This window comes from Falco peregrinus, chromosome 6, assembly GCF_023634155.1.
Source record: "Falco peregrinus isolate bFalPer1 chromosome 6, bFalPer1.pri, whole genome shotgun sequence".
Classification (NCBI taxonomy): Eukaryota; Metazoa; Chordata; class Aves; order Falconiformes; family Falconidae; genus Falco; species Falco peregrinus.
This window is the reverse complement of record NC_073726.1, coordinates 45,963,676-45,980,528: the sequence shown is the minus strand read 5'-3', so window position 1 is coordinate 45,980,528 and position 16,853 is coordinate 45,963,676. Positions and strand designations below refer to the sequence as shown.

Sequence of the window (16,853 nt, the reverse complement as noted above, 5' to 3'; positions counted from 1 at the left end):
GTGTCTAAACTAGGCATTCTCTTCTCACTTAATGCAAATGCCAGAAGTCTTTTCTATTCCAGCAGCAGAAGAGCAAGCTTTAAAGCTAACAGCTATCTCTGCAGTTCTCTGACTTCACAGGTGCCAGAGCGAGCACACTGCCCTGTCCAGATGGCTATCGTGTTAATGGTTTATTGCCCGCCCATGGGCAGCTTTTCTGGATGCACCCGGCAGCGTTTAACCTGTTGGGTCTGTTCAAAGTTTGGGTCCCTACACACTCCTAATGGTGAACTTCAGACGTGCTCAAAGCCAAGCTCGTGTCTTGCTGTCGAAATAACCTGCCAGCCTAGCTTCTGAGAGCGGCCTTGAGCTGCCTGCCACAAGCAGGCTAGGGAGGGACAAGCTGGCCAGCCCGCCAGCTGCCGGGCCGCTCGCACCGCCCCTGCCCGAACCAGCGCTTCCCCCAGCCCCCGGCGCACCTCGCAGCCGCAGCCGCAGGCGGAAGGTGCGGCAGGCGCGGCGCTGCTGCGGGCGCAGCTCCGACCGACCGTCAGCCCGCAGCCATTTGCTCCTGTGCGAGGGTTCAGCTGCACACGCTTTGTCCGGGGTGAGGTTTTGGGGGTGAGGTTTTTTGAGGTCCGGACAAAAGTCTTTACTGAAATCACGGCTGTGCCAGCTGGGCAGCCTCGGGCCGAGCCGCCAGCGCTGCGCTGGGCGCTGCGCTCCCCAGCATAACCTTTTCTCGCCGGTACCGGTTTCTTCTCGGGCAGCGCCGGTGCCCCCCGCGCTGCACCAGAGCACGGAGCGGAGGGCCGAGCCGGGCTGCTCTGCCCAGAGCCCTCACGAAACAGCTCATCGCCCAGGCAGGCTGGAGCAGGCACAGCTGCCCCCTCCCCCGGGTCCTGCCGTCGCGTCCCGGCCCGGACAGGCACCGCCCACCCCTTCCGCCGGCGGGCCCGCCTCCTCCTCCCGGCAGCCCGCGGCCGGCATGGCGGCGCCCGGCGCGTAGGGCCGCACGTGTGGCCATCGGTGCGGGGCCGCGTCGCCAGCGGGGCCCGCGCCGCCATGAAGAGCAAGTCCTCAGCCCACAAGCCGGGAAACACGCACCGGGTGAGCACCCGCCCGGCCGCGCCGGGTCTCCGCGGTTGGTGGCCGGGGAAAGGGTCTGTAGGTCGTTAGTGGTAGCGGCCGGCTCCCGAGGCGGGGCGGGGGGTCGCCGTGGGGGCCGGGGCGGGGGGGGGCGCCGTGGGGGCCGGGGCGGGGGGGGCGCCGTGAGGGCCGGGGGGAGCCGTGAGGCGGGCGCTGTGGCGGGGCCGCTCGGGTCCCGTCGGCGCCGCGGGGGGTGGCGGCCGAGGCACCCGCCCCGCCGTGCGGCCTCTCCCCCTTCCCCCGGCACTCGGTGGCACCTCCGCGAGCCGAGCTGCGGCAGCCCTCATGTAGAAAACTGACAGAACTTTATGAAAAATTGTACCCGGTGGGGACATTAACCTAAGCGTTGTCTCAAGGAAGGCGAGCGCTGGGCAGGCCGGGCCCGTTTCGCTGCCGTTTTTTAACCGTGTTGCAGAGACGTGAGCTGCGGGCCCTGGGGAGAGGGGCAGGTCTGCTCCTGGGCGTTTGAAGCCTTTTTTTTTTTTTTTTTCCTTAAAATTCTGGTAGGGCTGTTTACAGGTCGATGGGTGCTATCTAGCAGCCCGCCTTTAGCCATGGCATTTCTGTTTGCGGTGTGCGTGCTGTTGAGAGGGACTTAGGAGGGCCATTCTCGGAACTGAGCCAGAAACGTCTGTGTCCTTTCATTTTACAGTTTCTTACCTTTTCGGAGCGCTTAAGCAATGTTAACATCGATATTATTCATCGGATTGACAGAACTGGAAGCTATGCTGAGGTAAGAACAGCAATTGCGGTAATTTTCTGAAAGCACATCACAAGTAAATACGCTCCATGAAAGATTCACTTAAGAAATTTATTTAGGAGAGAACTGGAAAGAAGCTCCTGCAAGAATTGCCTTTCCTAGAGCTTCATTTCATGCTTTGTTTCCCTTTACTTCTTCACCTGCTTCACAGTATTGCCATAGAGACTCTTTGGCCGTGCCACCCTGATGGCTTTCATGTGGCTGGTGGGTGTTTCTCATTGTGGGAGATGCAGCTGTGGCAGTCAGCGGTCCGAGGTTCAGACCTGCAGGTGCTGAGTAGTTGCAGTACCCTCAGCATGTGTCTAAAGCATGAGTTTTTATAGATCGTAAAGAGCGTTCATTTATATGTGTCCTAGAGATCATCATTGTCATTATAGTGCTTTGCAGGTTGTTACATCCTGACCTGCTGGATTGTTCTTCTGAACTTCCCACTCAGTAGCTGTGAGGATGCCAAAGAAATCCCAATGCATTTGTGCTGGGTGGGGTATGGCTCAGCATCTTAGATTATCAAGGCCAGTCAACAGAGATACAAAAAGCAATTATGTAAACAAGGTCTGTCACCAGAAAATATTTTCAAATGTGTTTTGAATATAGAAAAAAAAATCTTATTTTGGGGGAGATTCCATAGCACCTTTTGGAATTAAGTCATCAAGATTCTGTGAAATATTCTTAAAATACTTAAGGCAATTGATAGTTTTCATCATTTGAACTGCTCATCTTTGCAGGCTATGTTCATTAGAGTTGGCAGCTATTATTGTATCTTTATTTTGACAGGAAGTTGAAACGTACTTTTTTGAAGGACTACGGAAATGGAGGGAACTGAACCTCACTCAGCATTTTGGTATGTCATATTTATTCATGTTTCCTGCTTTCCTTAAACTGTTAAAATATGTTTCTTCTGCATCCAGAGCCCAATGCAAGATTTTCTGTTGACTGGGTTTTAGACTGGGCTCTGGAGAGCTGCTGTTCTTTAACATTCTACATGTTTACCAGGAACTGGACTAGCATTCAGGGTTTCTCTTTTGTGCTTTGAACAGTGCAGTTCTACAATGAAGTGGCCAACAAATGCCAGTCCTTCAACCAGCTGGTTTATTACCAGAGTGACATAGTGCAGAGCCTGAAGACACATTTGCAAGTCGAAGGCAGTCTTGCCTACCAACCCCTGTTAGAGTAAGTATAAGGTGACAAAATGTAGTCAGAAACCTTGACGGTATTAGAAGTAAGCATGAGTCCACTGTGAGTGTTCTTTTTCTTTATCGCAGCTGAGGAAAATATAGCAACGAGATGCCCAAAGTGGTCATGTTTCCCTGATAGAGCTTTATGTTCTAAGTCTTAACAAAAACCCAAAGCACCTATGACAAGGCAAGCAAATTAGCCCAAGTGCTTACTGAGTGTCAGACAGAATATTGATGTGCTTTGTTGGATGTTAGTCATTTATTTCATCTTGTTTACTGTGGTCTGCGTTATTTATTTTTTTTTTAATCTTAAGATTCTTGCCATCCACAGCTGCTTAATAGATGATATTTAAATAAAAGTGAGAAGTAAAGGTGATGCTCTTTCTTTCCAAAGAGACTGTGCTGGGTTATGCAATGTTTGACTACATTTTTATTGGTTTGTTTTTGAAATGCACTAATACTGGTGTATTTTCTGAAACGCAGCCTAGTGGTGCAGCTGGCTCGAGATCTTCAGACTGATTTCTATCCTCACTTTCATGACTTTTTCTTGGCCATTATCAAGTTACTGGATACACAGGACACAGAGCTGCTGGAATGGGCTTTTACCTCTCTTTCCTATCTCTACAAATATTTGTGGAGATTGATGGTGAAGGACATACACAATATATACAGGTAAAAACTGTACTTAATGTCTGTCTTGATCAGCAGTTATTACATGCTATAGAAATGTAAATGCCACACAAATACATGGCTTAATGCTTAAATATACTTGTTAGCATGCTTTTGCAGCTTTCTGAGAGACTCGGAGCCTTTTTATCATACACAGCTCCTTTGAGAGCCTGCTGATTTTCATGGGCTTCTGTGTTGGAGGAGGCATGTGGGTTGGGCTTGCAGATTTGGGCCTTTGGTCCCCTTTCTGCCGGGGGGATAGGAGAGGAGGCATCCTCCTCAGCTGGCTAAGCAAAGCTCAGAAAGACACTGGATTGTCAGAGTCGTCTTGGAAGCCTGTGACCAAGTCTAAGTTCAACATAGATCTCTTAAGTGTCTGTCAAGTACCTCAGTCATAGCTGTATAGTTTCTGTCATTCTCATGTTGCAGACATCCAGGCTTATGACATTGAATGGATTCCTTGGAGTCTTTAATTGTTCCTTTCCCATCATTTTCCCCTTTATTTTTTTCCCTTTTTCCTGTCTGTTTAGTGAGAGAGCAGATGGAGTATGCGCAGTTTTGTATGCTTTGAAACTTCTTGCAGCAGGATGCTGTGAGTGTGGAAGTTTGGCATAGGTTTGAAGGGAAACTGGCCAAGTTGGAGGGAGTTTCCAAATGCATAGGAGCCACTTATGGCTTGGGGAGTGCCTGAGCTGCAGGTGACAGAAGACTGATTTTGTATGTGCTTTCTCAAACATCCACTTCTGGCTGCTGCTGTAGATTGAATACTGGGCTGGATGCTCCTGTGGCCTGACACAGTTATGACTGCTTGTTCAATCTTACATTACTGTGGTAGCAGGGCTTTTCATTTTGTCATAGCTAGTGGTCCATGTTGCTTCCTCCTCATTTCAATTTCGAACAGGTGAAGCAAAAGAGAGGTTACAGGTTTCCTCCCTAACCCAGCAAAAGCTGTCAAGCATGTTGAAAAAGCGTCTGCTTGGCTGTGAATCTGAGACATCACTCGCTCTGCACTTAACATGTGGTGAGCCACTTGCAACTGTTACTGATACTTACCAGCAAACTGCAAATATTTATCACCCCTATACATTGTATCTTTAGAAACTTTTAAGAGCACAGGAGAGTTTGTTAGCTCAACTGAAATACAAATCTGGCTTATCAGAGTCTAGTGTCACCAGCTGCTGAGTATGTATGTTGAAAATCTTGATGCTGCAGTTGAATCTGTGTGGATCCAGGGATTTTAGACATATTTCTCAATTCAGTTTAATTTGCCTGGCATTGTCATATGACCTTCTTTGCAAAACTGTTCTTTATCCAGGGAGAGTGGGACAGAATTTAGTTGAGGGAGGTATTTTCCCTCTCTAGGAGGACAGATTCTTAGTGTTTGTAAAAAGTGGCAACGTAAACTGCAAACATAGGTTTTAAAACCAATTGGTGGTAATTCTTGCATTGCCATTAAGACAGTGGATTATTTTGTGTCTTTGTAGCCTGTACAGCACCCTGCTGGCTCACCACAAACTTCACATCAGAAACTTCGCTGCAGAAAGTTTTGTCTTTCTATTGAGAAAGGTGAGGTGTTTAAACTATCTCCTGGTATCTCTTCTAATATCACTGTCTCCATTTTGTGGTTGCTCTTGGATTCAATGTGTAATACTAGGTTTCCTCCAGAGAAGGATTAACAAGGCCTGAACTGACATTCGTCATGTTCCGAATTGTCATTTTTATTGAGTGTTTTGTTTAGAATGTCATGCGCTTCATATCAGCAGTGGCAAATAGAGGCCTTGGCACTCTGTGTTTTAAGAGCAGTTAAACCAAACATCTGTGGTTTGTTTATCTAAAATGACTAAAGTGATAACATAATCTTGAAAAAGGGAGGGGTTAATTTGTAAATGCAGATTTACTCACTGCTTTTTCACTAATGCTTTAAGGCCTTTGTAGAGCTGAAATTCATGTGACAACCTTTTTGCACTTCTGAAAATCACAGTATATAATTTTCCCAGGCAGATCAATCAAGATCAGACAGCAGCCTTCAATGGAGTAAAGAAAGGGAGTGGTAGTTGTTGGCTTTTATTTAGTCAGAATATACAAAAGCCAGTATTTCTGGGACTGGCTAGCAAATTTGAGTATCCTCATCTTTGTCCTAAGTTAAGAGACCATAATAAAGCACATTTGTTTGATTGTTTTCAGAAATTGCTGAACTTCCAGTCAAATGCTCAGAAATGGAGGGCTTTAAAATCTTGGGCCAGACGTCCTTGCAGTATTCCCAAGTGTGGTTATGGTTTTGGATGACTGGATTCTGTGTTCAGCTGATACACGTCGCTTTCCACACCAGTGCAGTGATCTTTGTGTTTCAGCTGGGACCAGTTTAATGGTGTATTTATGCATATGTTTAAAATCCTAAGAATAATCAAAAACACATTTCACCTGCACTGATCTCAGTAGACCCGTGTACATCTTGGGGCCTGGAGGGCTCTTGTGACTGAATAGCTGACCATTTTTCTCCTTTCAGTTTCCTTGTGTGGTTGCAGAAATAAGGAGTTTGAACTGTTATGAGAAGGCAGGACTAGGAGAGTAATGTGGTGCTGTGGAGTTAGTTAATTGCCTCTATCCATATGGCAGCTCTGAATAGAAGATAACTTTTTTTTTCTCCTTATGTTTTGTAGGTTTCTGACAAAAATGCTGTCTTCAATTTAATGCTCAGTGACTTGGGGGAGCACCCCGAGAAGGTGGAAGGTGTAGGACAGCTACTTTTTGAGATGTGCAAGGGTGTTCGAAACATGTTCCATTCTTGTGCAGAGACGGTAATGACAAGAAAAGATTGCTGGTTTACATGTTGCTGTAATGGAGCCGTAGGCAGTGCTCAGTGAAGCCACTGAGTGTTTTCTTGTTCACTTCAGTGGTTACTTAGTGATAAGTATGCTGTTAGTTACTTAATAGGATCTGAAAGCCTCCTTGTAAGAATATTCTTTGAGATAGGAAGGTTGTTTTTAGTAATTCCTATATAATTAGTATTCCTGTATATTAAAATAGTACTGCTTGCTGGTATTTCAGATTTTAAGTGATAGTGTTGGTTTCTTCCCTGCAGTCATTCTAGAAAGAATATCACTGGGATATGTTAGCAGTATATTGCACTAACTTTAGAATTGCTAGATGTATTTTCAAAGTATAAGGACATGATGTGCCCTTTTCCTTGCAGGCTATGAAGTTAATTCTGTTAAAGCTGGGGCCTGTTACTGAAGAAGAAGTGGAACTACCATGGATAACTGTAGGAGAAGCCTTTGAGCAGATGATCAGATCAGCTGTAGTGCATATCCATAAGGAGCATTTTGGCATTGTCTTCAAGTGCTTGGAGGTACATTGATTTTGATTATTTATTTATTTTTACTCATGAGAGACTGAAAAAACCCTGTGCTCTTACCAAGAAAAGGATTTGTGTTTTACTGGATCAGAACTGGGGGGTTTTTCTGCTTTTTTTTTTTTCTGCTCAGTGTCATGTGCAAGGGACAAATCCCAAACTGCTGTTGTAAGTTCAGTGACTCTGGTGAATGTGCTGTGAGTAAGAAACAAATTGCTGTGTGCGAGACTTGGAGCTTCAGTCCCATGACTGGGCAAGGAGGGTTTGTAGGATCTGCCTGTGCAGACATCATGGACCCATTGCAGGGGTGGGAAGGCTAGGGCTTGTATTGTATTGCTGAACTAGGTATATTGGTCATTCCAGAACTACTTTGTGACGGTAAAGGGAAGCTTTTTCCCTGCAGCGCTCTCTACAGCAAAGACCTGGGCTTAACCTGAAGAGCCAAGTTTAAGCCTCAGAGCCCAAGTACTGAAAATCACAAAGTGTTTTCGGTTTGGGTGTTCCTATGTTGCTGCTTGGAGGTTAGGCTCTGAGGTTTGAAGGCGCATAGCTGAGTGCCATGGGCTGTGCTCTGTTGGGTCAGAGTGATGTAGAATAATGAGCAAGGGCCTAGCAAATGTTTTTTACTTAACTGACCAACATTTAGATGTTTTCTAACTAGCTATTGGGATTTGTGAAGGGGCATTGAAGCCTTTTGGAGCTGACAACGCCATCTGTGTTAGTTGTGCTCCTCAGAGGGGTGAAATGGGAAACTGGAGGAAACGGTACATGTGAACTTCAGGGTAGTCCTTGCAGCATGCATTAATAGTCCTATTTATTCCTTCTTGGAGTTCTTCCCTGTGACTGTCCATAGTTTCCCAGAAAATTCCATCCTGTTCCTCCTGCCTCACCCAGTATGATAGCAGTTACTGCCTGTCACTAGCTACAGAATTGTTTGCCACTGGATGTTTTGTATCTCTGGGATCTGAGACACTCAGCATCTGCAGTTGTGATGAAATCTTGCAAACTGGTGGCATAATTCCCTTTACTTTTAGTGAGTCTTGGTTTTTTTCACCCTGGGAACCAGGGGCTGCATGGGGATTTCTTGCTCAGAGGGAAATATTCATGTAGTCTATGGTAGCTCTCTAAATTGGGTTCAATTTTTAGGATCAAGGATGGGTGCTTATATCCCCTGGACAGAAAGGGACACTAATGGGAGTGATCCAGAGCAGCTCCATGGTCTGTATAATGTAGATGATACAAGTGATCTCTCAGCATTCCCATAAGCATAATGATGCCTGAAGTGTAAAAGTACCTAAGTTCTGATAATTCCAGTGAAAGCTGGGCACTTCCATAACATTGTGGGTCTGGGCCCAAGTATTTCTCTTTCTTCCTCTTTCCTATTTTGTATGTCATGAGTTGGCCTTTCAGGAGACACTCATCTTAGGAGGTATTTGTGTCTCTGTCCAAGGAATCTGGGATGTATGTGTTTACATAATGGGAATCACATAGTGTCTCTGCAACGTTTGGTTTGTTGAACATGAACGAGAGAGTCAACAATAGTCCGTTGGAAACACGAGGTGTTGATTCGTTAGAATGCCTTTCAAATAGCAGTAAGTGAAACAGCATCTGATCATTTCTCTGAAACAGTTTGCTTTCCTTTTTTGTTTAAACAGCAGTCACTGTTAGACTTGCAGAGGAAAATAACTAAGGCCAACTGCTGTCTGGCTTCAGAGCAGGTGGAAAGGATTCTGCAGGCTTATCTGATCCTAGTGGAACATGCAAATGGATCCAAAATTTCACTGCCTGAAGACGTCTGTCGGGTAGGTCAGACCATCACTTTGACTGATGTGCCAGAGAAGTATCAATTAAATATGGAAGATTTGTGGTCAGCTGAAGCACTCGTACACATTTCTGATGTGCCATTAGGCTCAGGATTTGAGTTGAGTGAACAGAAATGTCTGTTTTGAGGAGGACTACCTTGCTGATCCATTAGAATTTACTTCTGTACTGTAATGCTGGTGTAGTTCTCCTTTAAATGAGCAAGGGAGAAAGCAGGCTGCTGCTTCTAGAGGCCAGTTCCTGCCATTGTGGAGGAGATGGAGACACCCATGTCAATGTTAGAGCAATTCTACCAGATTCACATACGTTTGACTGACCCTGTTGGGTTCAAATATAGGTTTAGTGCCTTCAAACTTTGACAGGGCTGTCAGGATTAATGTCTGTGGGCTGAAGCTTAGAACACCATGCCCTCCTGCTCCAGGGACTGTCCAGGTCATTCAGACCAGACAATCACTATCTTCATAGACTAATGTCAGTTTTCTCTCTTTCTTTTCAGATTTTAATAAAAATGTTACAAACACCACATCTCTCATCATCTTGCTGCAAGACCCTGCTGAACACCATTTCTGCATTCCTGCTGGCCGAGAATGTTTTGTTGCCTGATTCTTTGACCAGGGAAGCTGTTGAGAAGGTAACAAGGACAGCTGAAATCCCAGAGTTCAAGTTCCCTAGAGCAGGCTGATTTCAGGGCATTCCACTTGAGGCTAGGAAATATACTACAAGGTTCCCTTTAGCCTTCTTGCACAGATAAGGGAGAAACTGACCAATGCCTTAAATGCCTGCTGAGGTCTTGGGGCTCCTTGACAGTCTTACACAGACTGTCAGTGTAGCAATGCAACTGGCAGACACCTTTGCAGTGAAAACCAGGCTCTGATTCAAATACTTGCAGTCTCTGTAGAGAAAGGAGGGATAACAGACAAGGGACATGTTCTGCCGTAGATTATAAAGCAGGTCAGTGAATTGGACTTAGTGAAAAAAGCACATTTTAGTGAGCATGGCTTAGCCTTGTGAACAAGGTTCAGGCAAGCACAGTCTGATGTAGAAAGTAGAAGGACAGACACGTTTCAGTACTACCACTGCTTCTGAAGCTTTGACAGGATTAGCTGCACGCAGTGTTGCAAAGATTAATAGGAGATGCTACTATGCAGTCTGAGTCTTTAATTTTCTGTTACAGTACATTATAATTTTGCAATTTACAGTGTGGACTGTTGTTATATATATACTGTATAGTTGTACTGTGTGTATAAAAAATACTTGCAAGGGAAGGTGTCGTGATTTATAATGGGAAAACAAGGCTGTTGCAATTGTTTAAAAAAGATGAAATTTCATCTGGTCTTCAGTGTTGGCTTATGTTGAAGTAATATTGGGTCTGCCTGTGGCACGAGTCCAGTTTCACTCAGGAAACACGGTCCTTCAAACATCTGAGGATGTTTGTATGGGCTTCTGTTAAACTGGAGGAGGCTTAAAGCTGTTCTTGTCTTCTGAAGGGTCTGGGAAAGAAAGGTCTGGGTGCGTATTTCTATGTGGCACATCTCAGCATTGAGGAGCACTGATTCTGGGTATCTCAAAGGACCATTCCTTTCTTGGGTCCTTCAGAAGCACAGAGGTTGGCTCTGCCCATGAGGTGGTAAACTTTCTACATCCTGCTATGCAGAAAAAATGGGGAGTTGAAAGGTCTTTTGGGCCTAATTTTTTTCCTCACAGTTGGTGTGTCTATGCTGCGGTCCTAGAACTTTCAGCTTACATTTTCCACATCACACTAAAGAGATACCTAAGCTGGCTTTGCACAGAGCCAGCTTGGATCCTGGAGGATTTGTTAAGAGTCGTGTCAGCAGGGTCTGTTAAAAAGGACTGTGGTCTTCTCTACCTGAACTGTCACTGGAAACTATTGCTGTGTGTGCCTGAACTAACAAGCCTGCTAGCCATGAATGGAGAATCAGGCTGGATGTCTCAGGTTCAAAGCATGGTTGATCCATAAACCAGAAAAATGTCCCGTGGGTAGTGGAGAGCTGACTATGAAATGTATCTTGTTATTGTGTTCCTGTCGACCTTTCATTTACATCTTACAGGTGTTTGCAAGTAGATTTGAATGGCACTTTCTTTTGGACTTCTCCGAAGCAATGTTCACAATGAAGCAATTTGAGAGGGTAGGTGGAAGCTTTTGTGCATTTTGTTTTTCTTGCCAAAGGGAACAACTGGGAAATCCATAGTACATTTACCTGCTTTGTATGCTGAAGCATTTTTGTGTATTGACATGCTGTGTATTTATACTTCTGGTGTGATCTGGTAAGAATGAAAGAGGTTACTTATGCCACTGTGTTGAATTTTGGTAACGGTGCTCAGGGTTAGAGAAGGTGACAGGTATCAGCGCTCACAAAAAGAAGCTTGTTTGTTGGGAGCTAAAGGGGTGGGCTTGTGGATGGGATGAAGAGAAGGAGTTCTGGAGAAGGTAAGTGGAAATGAAGAATAAGGGATGTCTGACAGGTCAGGCCTGGAACTGGTGATCTGGGAGGAATCAAATTAGTTAAAATGAGTAGGAGGTGAAAGTGAAGTTGGGGGATCTGGAATGTCCTGATGAGACTAAACTTAGGGCAAACTGAGTTTCTGCATCAAATCTCCATCCCTGCTGGGGTAAGAGGATGTCTGTGTGCTGGTATCTTGGGGCACCAGGACTGATAAGTTTGGTGCTTTGCTGGCTCATTTGTGTTTGGATTCCTCTGTGGCTAGTGTCTTGTGTTTTTTGTGGATTTGATCATGATTAAAGAGGCTTGCCAATCCTTGACTTTTTTTTTTTTTTTTTTTTTTCCCCTTTGTCCCTTCAGCATTTTCTTCCATGCTTTCTAGAGTACATTGAGCGTTGCTTCTCTGGCACAGATACCCTTGCAAAGGATGAGGCAATGGCAATTCTGGCTAAACTCATTCTGGTGAAAGCAGAGCCTCCTACTGTTGGTTCAATGGCATTTGAAAAGTACCCTCTCGTTTTCACTGAATCATCAGTCAGGTGAGACTTCTCAAGTTTAGCAAACACTAGATATGTCCGCATGGCTGCAGGCTTGAGGGCAGTGAAGATACATAAAAGTTGCCCCCCAGTATTTGCTGGAGTTGTGTAAATGGCAACGTTACTGGCAGATTTGCAAACCAAGTGAATACGGTAGGATCCCGTTTTTCTTTCTGAGATTATTTGAGAAGAGGTACTGCTCTGGAAAGGCTATCCCTGACGTAGAAAGACTAGTGAGTGTTGTGGTAGGTGTGTGATGGAGATTTGTTACACCAACATGCATGCTGCATCGTTGGACAGTTAATCCTTGTAGTGATTAGTAGTGTAGCTGCAGTCCAGGTTGTCATCATTACTAACCTGCCAGTGCCCCATCTTTCTTTCCTGTATGCACGCATCTTGCCCAGGAGCTTTCTTGGCAGCAGTACTGTAGTCTTACCATGGAGCACAGGTGGATACCAAGGGGCATGTAATTAGTACAGATACAGCAGTGTGCTGGCACAGCTTGACTGCCTCTAGTTGCAAAGCTAGCTTTTTTGCAATGAAATGATGGTTTTCACCCCTGGAGCCTCTTTGGAAAGATTTGAGGTAACCACTGTCAAGCACAGAATGACCGTTACTAGTCTACTTCTAATGATTGTTCTAATCATTCTAGCTCAGATAATTCAAAACTTTCACCTGCAGAGTGATGACTTGTATTGCCTTTTATATAAGGTTTTATTTTTCCTAAAAGTAATCCACTCTGGGTTTTTTTCCTATTCGTATTTAATAGAGTAGAGGTATTAGTGTCTAGAGAAAGAAGGCTGAGTCAAAATAATTAAATTTGGGGGTTTCCCCCTTGTTTTCTTTCTTTATTGATCTCTCTGGATTTTCAGTGGTATGGAATACATAACTGATCTTGGGACTTTTTTGTGTTCCTGCAATGTCAGTGGTAGAAATTAGGGCTGGGAGACATCTCAAGAGTTGCATATCCCACCTTCTACCTAGGATGGAGTTAAGTCCCAAATCAGTTCTGAAAGATGTCTGACCAAATTGTTACTAAATTCTGGAGATTCCCCAGCTGTCCCTGACACTCTGTGCCAGTACTTTGCTGTCTTTATGGTTACACAGGTATTCAGTGTTTTTGTTGGGGGCAAGGGTTTCCCTCAGTCCTCAGTGTGTGAACTAAACTTCCTTTTCTGCAATTTGAATCCACTGCTGCTTATCTTACCTGCAGGGAATGTAAACAGCAGAGTATTTCTTATTCTATCCATCTGCCTTTTACAAATAACAGGCTTTGATCATCAGAAACATCTGAAACCTTCTTTCTCTGGACCAACAATCCTAATTCCTTTAGGTTTATCTCATAAATTTTGTTTCTTAAACCTCTAATGATTCTTGAGGATGTCTTTTTGTTAGCTTCTCTATTTCCTGAAGGGTGGAGCTTATGCAGCCTTCTGACTGTGGTGTTGCAAGCACTGGGTGGAATGGAAAGATTGCTGTCCATGGGGTGTGAAGTACTCCTGTTCATATGTTGCAGTATGGTCCAGTCCTGCAGATAGGCTTGTTGATTTGGGCTCAGCTTGCGGTTCCTTTTAAGTCCTCAAACTTTTACCTTACTGGTTGTTTTTTGTCATCCATTAGTCTTATCTGTGTCAGCGTGCTCATGATTTATTAACAGTAATTACAGAGACAACTTGCAGGTGCTCATAGAGGCTGTATGTCCTAGTTATGAGGCTGCCCAGCTGAGAACGAGTGTCTTTCCTTCTAGAAATATTAGTTAAACTTGAAATACAGACCTGACATTTCTTGTGGGCCATGTTTTATGCTTCTCAGCATGACTAGATGGTGCTTTGTGTGGATGACATTAAAAAGAAAAAAAAACCCTTGGGTTGTCCAAGTCCTTTTTGCTAGAAGTAGCAAAATATAATTTTGAATATCTTGGGAGGAAAAGGAACAATCTCTGATATGCAGTGGTGGGTTACTAAAAAGTTTCGGTTTATTTGTAGCTCTAATACAAGGCAACAAACATGTAAAAGACAAGGAGGAAAGGCAGAAGTACCGGTGTTGGATCATGTACTGTCTTTAATCCATTTACAAGAGAAGGAAGACATCACTGACCTTTCACAGCCTTGGGTTGCCTTGGTTGTACTGCCACATATGAGGTAAGTGATATTTTAAGATACTGTTGTCATGTATTTCTGTAATACTGTCTAGTTCACTGTCTGTCAGAAATCATTTTAGTAAAGTAAGGACAACAATTACTAAACCTGTTTAGGGGAAGCTGGGGTTAGAAGGTGGAAAAATGCTGTGTGGCAATACTGTAAGTCAATGGTAAAGTCAGGAATACAATATCATTTTCTTGATTGCCTAAATTTAGTACTCTAGTACGTAGACACGTTCTTGATACATTCCAGTTTCTGTGTTTTAAGTGCTGTGCTTTCTGGGCAGTGGGTTTTTCAGTAATTATGGTGTTCTTGCATGGAAGGAATAGTTGGAAAGAAGGTGCATTGAATGCTACAACTTAAATTGTGAATTGGAAACAGCAAAAATGGTTTGCTGCTGGTTTCAAACTTTGGGTGAGCTCTCTGTAATTTAATACCACATAGATGTGAAAGAAAGCTTTTGTATGTGTGTAGGTGTCAGTGTAACAAAGGTAAAAGTCTTCCCGTTTATTTTGGACAGACCAATGGACAAAGAAAACGTTCTGCCCCATGTGACAAGTTTTATAGACTCTCTCTTCACAGCCATTGACAAAGGAAGCCTCTGCAGAGGTCAGTTAAGGTTATATCCTGTTTATTTGCTTTTTGTTGATATACTAAAAAAAAAGTATAAACACAAAGCATGAAAATGAATAGCAGTAGGATTGTTTCCAAATTTATTGACCAGCTCAAGTAAAACTAGAAAAGCAAAGCCTGGGAGGAAACACCCTCCAGCAAACAATTCTGCATTTGCTGTTGGTAATAATAATGGGGCAGCAGATGTTCTGCAAAGTGGAGGACAGAGATAATTGGGAAGGAGAAAAGAAAGTGGGCAAAAAAGAAGATGGAAATCAATGTAAACCAGATCCAGGTTGATGCTCCAATTAGACTACCACAAACCTATAGTGCAAAGTTTGGGACATCACCACCTCTGACTGAAGTGACGGCACCAATTCTAAAATCCCTCCAGGCATAGGTGATCACTAGTTGTCTTCCCTCTCTGGCCAGAAAAAAAGTGTTTTAACCGAGCTTGCATTGAGCAGGGCAGGTGCTACTCATGGGATTGCAAGTGTTTGGCCTTGTGTCAAAGTATGAGCAAGTGTTGGAATGCCCCAGGTTCAGTGTTCGTTGTTCCTTGGTTTGAAAGAGCTTGTCTAGAGTCTGGCCTTTTCCCTTTATAAATCTCTTTATTAACATTCCTAAATGTGTCTGCCAATTGGCTCTGTTGCCTTTTCGTCTAGTCTTTGTCAAGCATGGTCCTTTTTGATTTAGCCTTTTCTTCTATCCTGTTTGCAGGGTTTGCATGCTTGTTGTGATTGTGTTAGTCGCAGTGTACTTACCCTAGAAAAGGAATACCCAAACTTTCTTTTCTTGGGTCTCATCTTTGGTGGTATTAGGAGCAGCTCTACACCAGCTTTGTGTGTGTGTGTGCACACGCATGAGGCACATTGCTGTTTCTTCCTTTGCCCATAAAAGAAAACAAATGCAACCTCAATCCTACACTTCTGCCTCCTGTCTTCCCATCCTACGCATCTTTGCTTGATTTTCCTCACCCTTCTCCCAAACTGAAGTTCCAGGACACTTTCTTCATCCTCTGGCATTCTTTCCAGCTCCATGATCTCTGCAAGTCTTTCACCTTCTACTAGGACTCCAGCTCTTCTCACTGCCTGTGCAAGGCACACCCCAGCCCTGTGCTCCCTATTTGACCTGCCTGGCCTCTGAGGCAAAGTGCAAGTCCCAGAACGGGGTGTTTTTCCACAGTTGCTGTGGAGTGCAGGGAAGCTGGCTTGTGAACTGGGACAGAGCAACAGCGGCTTACCCCTGGCAGCTGTTCAGGGCTAACTGCCTGTATGGAAGTGCTTACCCTGTTGATCATATAGGTGCGTTTGTAGTGAGGTGGGAGCCACTGTCTTTGTCCAGCAGAGGCATACTACTGCCAAATGATGTGCAGATTACAGTTTGGGAATACGAGCCCTTACATTATAGATGCAGAAAGCTTCATCCTGCTATTGCTTCTTGTTTCTTCTTACTTTGAGGAGCCCCTTAGAGAGTGGTGTACAGAGGGTGGGCAGGATTCATCATACACCTGGGGAATTAAGCAACTTTTAATAGAGGGACTTTTAAAAGGAATAAATGGGAAGTGGATGCTCACTTCCCCTTCTTTTCCATTGCAGCTGGCAGAATGTAAGAAAATTATATCCTTTAGAAACTTTTTTCAGTTTGTCTGGATTAGAAGCAGTGTTTCTTCTGCTTGGAAAGAGATGGAGGAGAGGGGAATTTTTATTTTGTATTGTTTTTAAACAACCTACTTGCTAACTTAGGAGTGTCAGAGGAAGGCAATTTTCCCTCCTCTTTTCTTGCCTGGAAGGGCTTTGGCTCTCCTGTGCTTCTGGAAAATCCTCCATGCCTAAAGGAGGTGAAGAGGTTTAGGAAGGAAACGTGATTGCTGTGACAAAATTCACCAAACCCACTTTCCATTCACTAACAAATATTCAGTCTTCAAGTACATGGGACAGCTCTGAAGAAGTGCATTGCCAGAAGTGCCAGAGTTTATAGGCACTTGTGGGGAAGCATCTTTTTGCTTCTATTTTGCTGCATTAATATCAGTTTGGGCATAATTTCTGAGTGCCTTTTATAGTATAGAAGTCTAAGATTTCTGCAACAGTGCTTAGCTCCAGATCTCTGCTCTCTATGTATGCATGTGTGATGGAAACAAATGCAAACTGGGAGCTGCTTGCAGCTTTCAATGCTGGTTCACTGGAGTAGGCACTTA

General features: G+C 44.3%; 1 protein-coding gene across 1 annotated transcript in view; it reads left to right on the top strand.

Moving 5' to 3' along the window:
- The first annotated feature begins 940 nt into the window (after positions 1 to 940).
- UTP20 (UTP20 small subunit processome component) overlaps positions 941 to 16,853 on the top strand; it is a 65,074-nt gene continuing 49,161 nt past the window's right edge. Inside the window, exons 1-14 of the mRNA XM_055807468.1 lie at positions 941 to 1,089; positions 1,781 to 1,861; positions 2,663 to 2,729; positions 2,926 to 3,058; positions 3,547 to 3,735; positions 5,217 to 5,298; positions 6,393 to 6,530; positions 6,926 to 7,081; positions 8,740 to 8,886; positions 9,402 to 9,536; positions 10,975 to 11,052; positions 11,728 to 11,906; positions 13,889 to 14,044; positions 14,565 to 14,653. Coding sequence (XP_055663443.1) covers positions 1,045 to 1,089; positions 1,781 to 1,861; positions 2,663 to 2,729; positions 2,926 to 3,058; positions 3,547 to 3,735; positions 5,217 to 5,298; positions 6,393 to 6,530; positions 6,926 to 7,081; positions 8,740 to 8,886; positions 9,402 to 9,536; positions 10,975 to 11,052; positions 11,728 to 11,906; positions 13,889 to 14,044; positions 14,565 to 14,653 — 1,675 coding nt within the window. The 5' untranslated portion in view covers positions 941 to 1,044. The remainder of the gene's footprint in view (positions 1,090 to 1,780; positions 1,862 to 2,662; positions 2,730 to 2,925; positions 3,059 to 3,546; positions 3,736 to 5,216; positions 5,299 to 6,392; positions 6,531 to 6,925; positions 7,082 to 8,739; positions 8,887 to 9,401; positions 9,537 to 10,974; positions 11,053 to 11,727; positions 11,907 to 13,888; positions 14,045 to 14,564; positions 14,654 to 16,853) is intronic.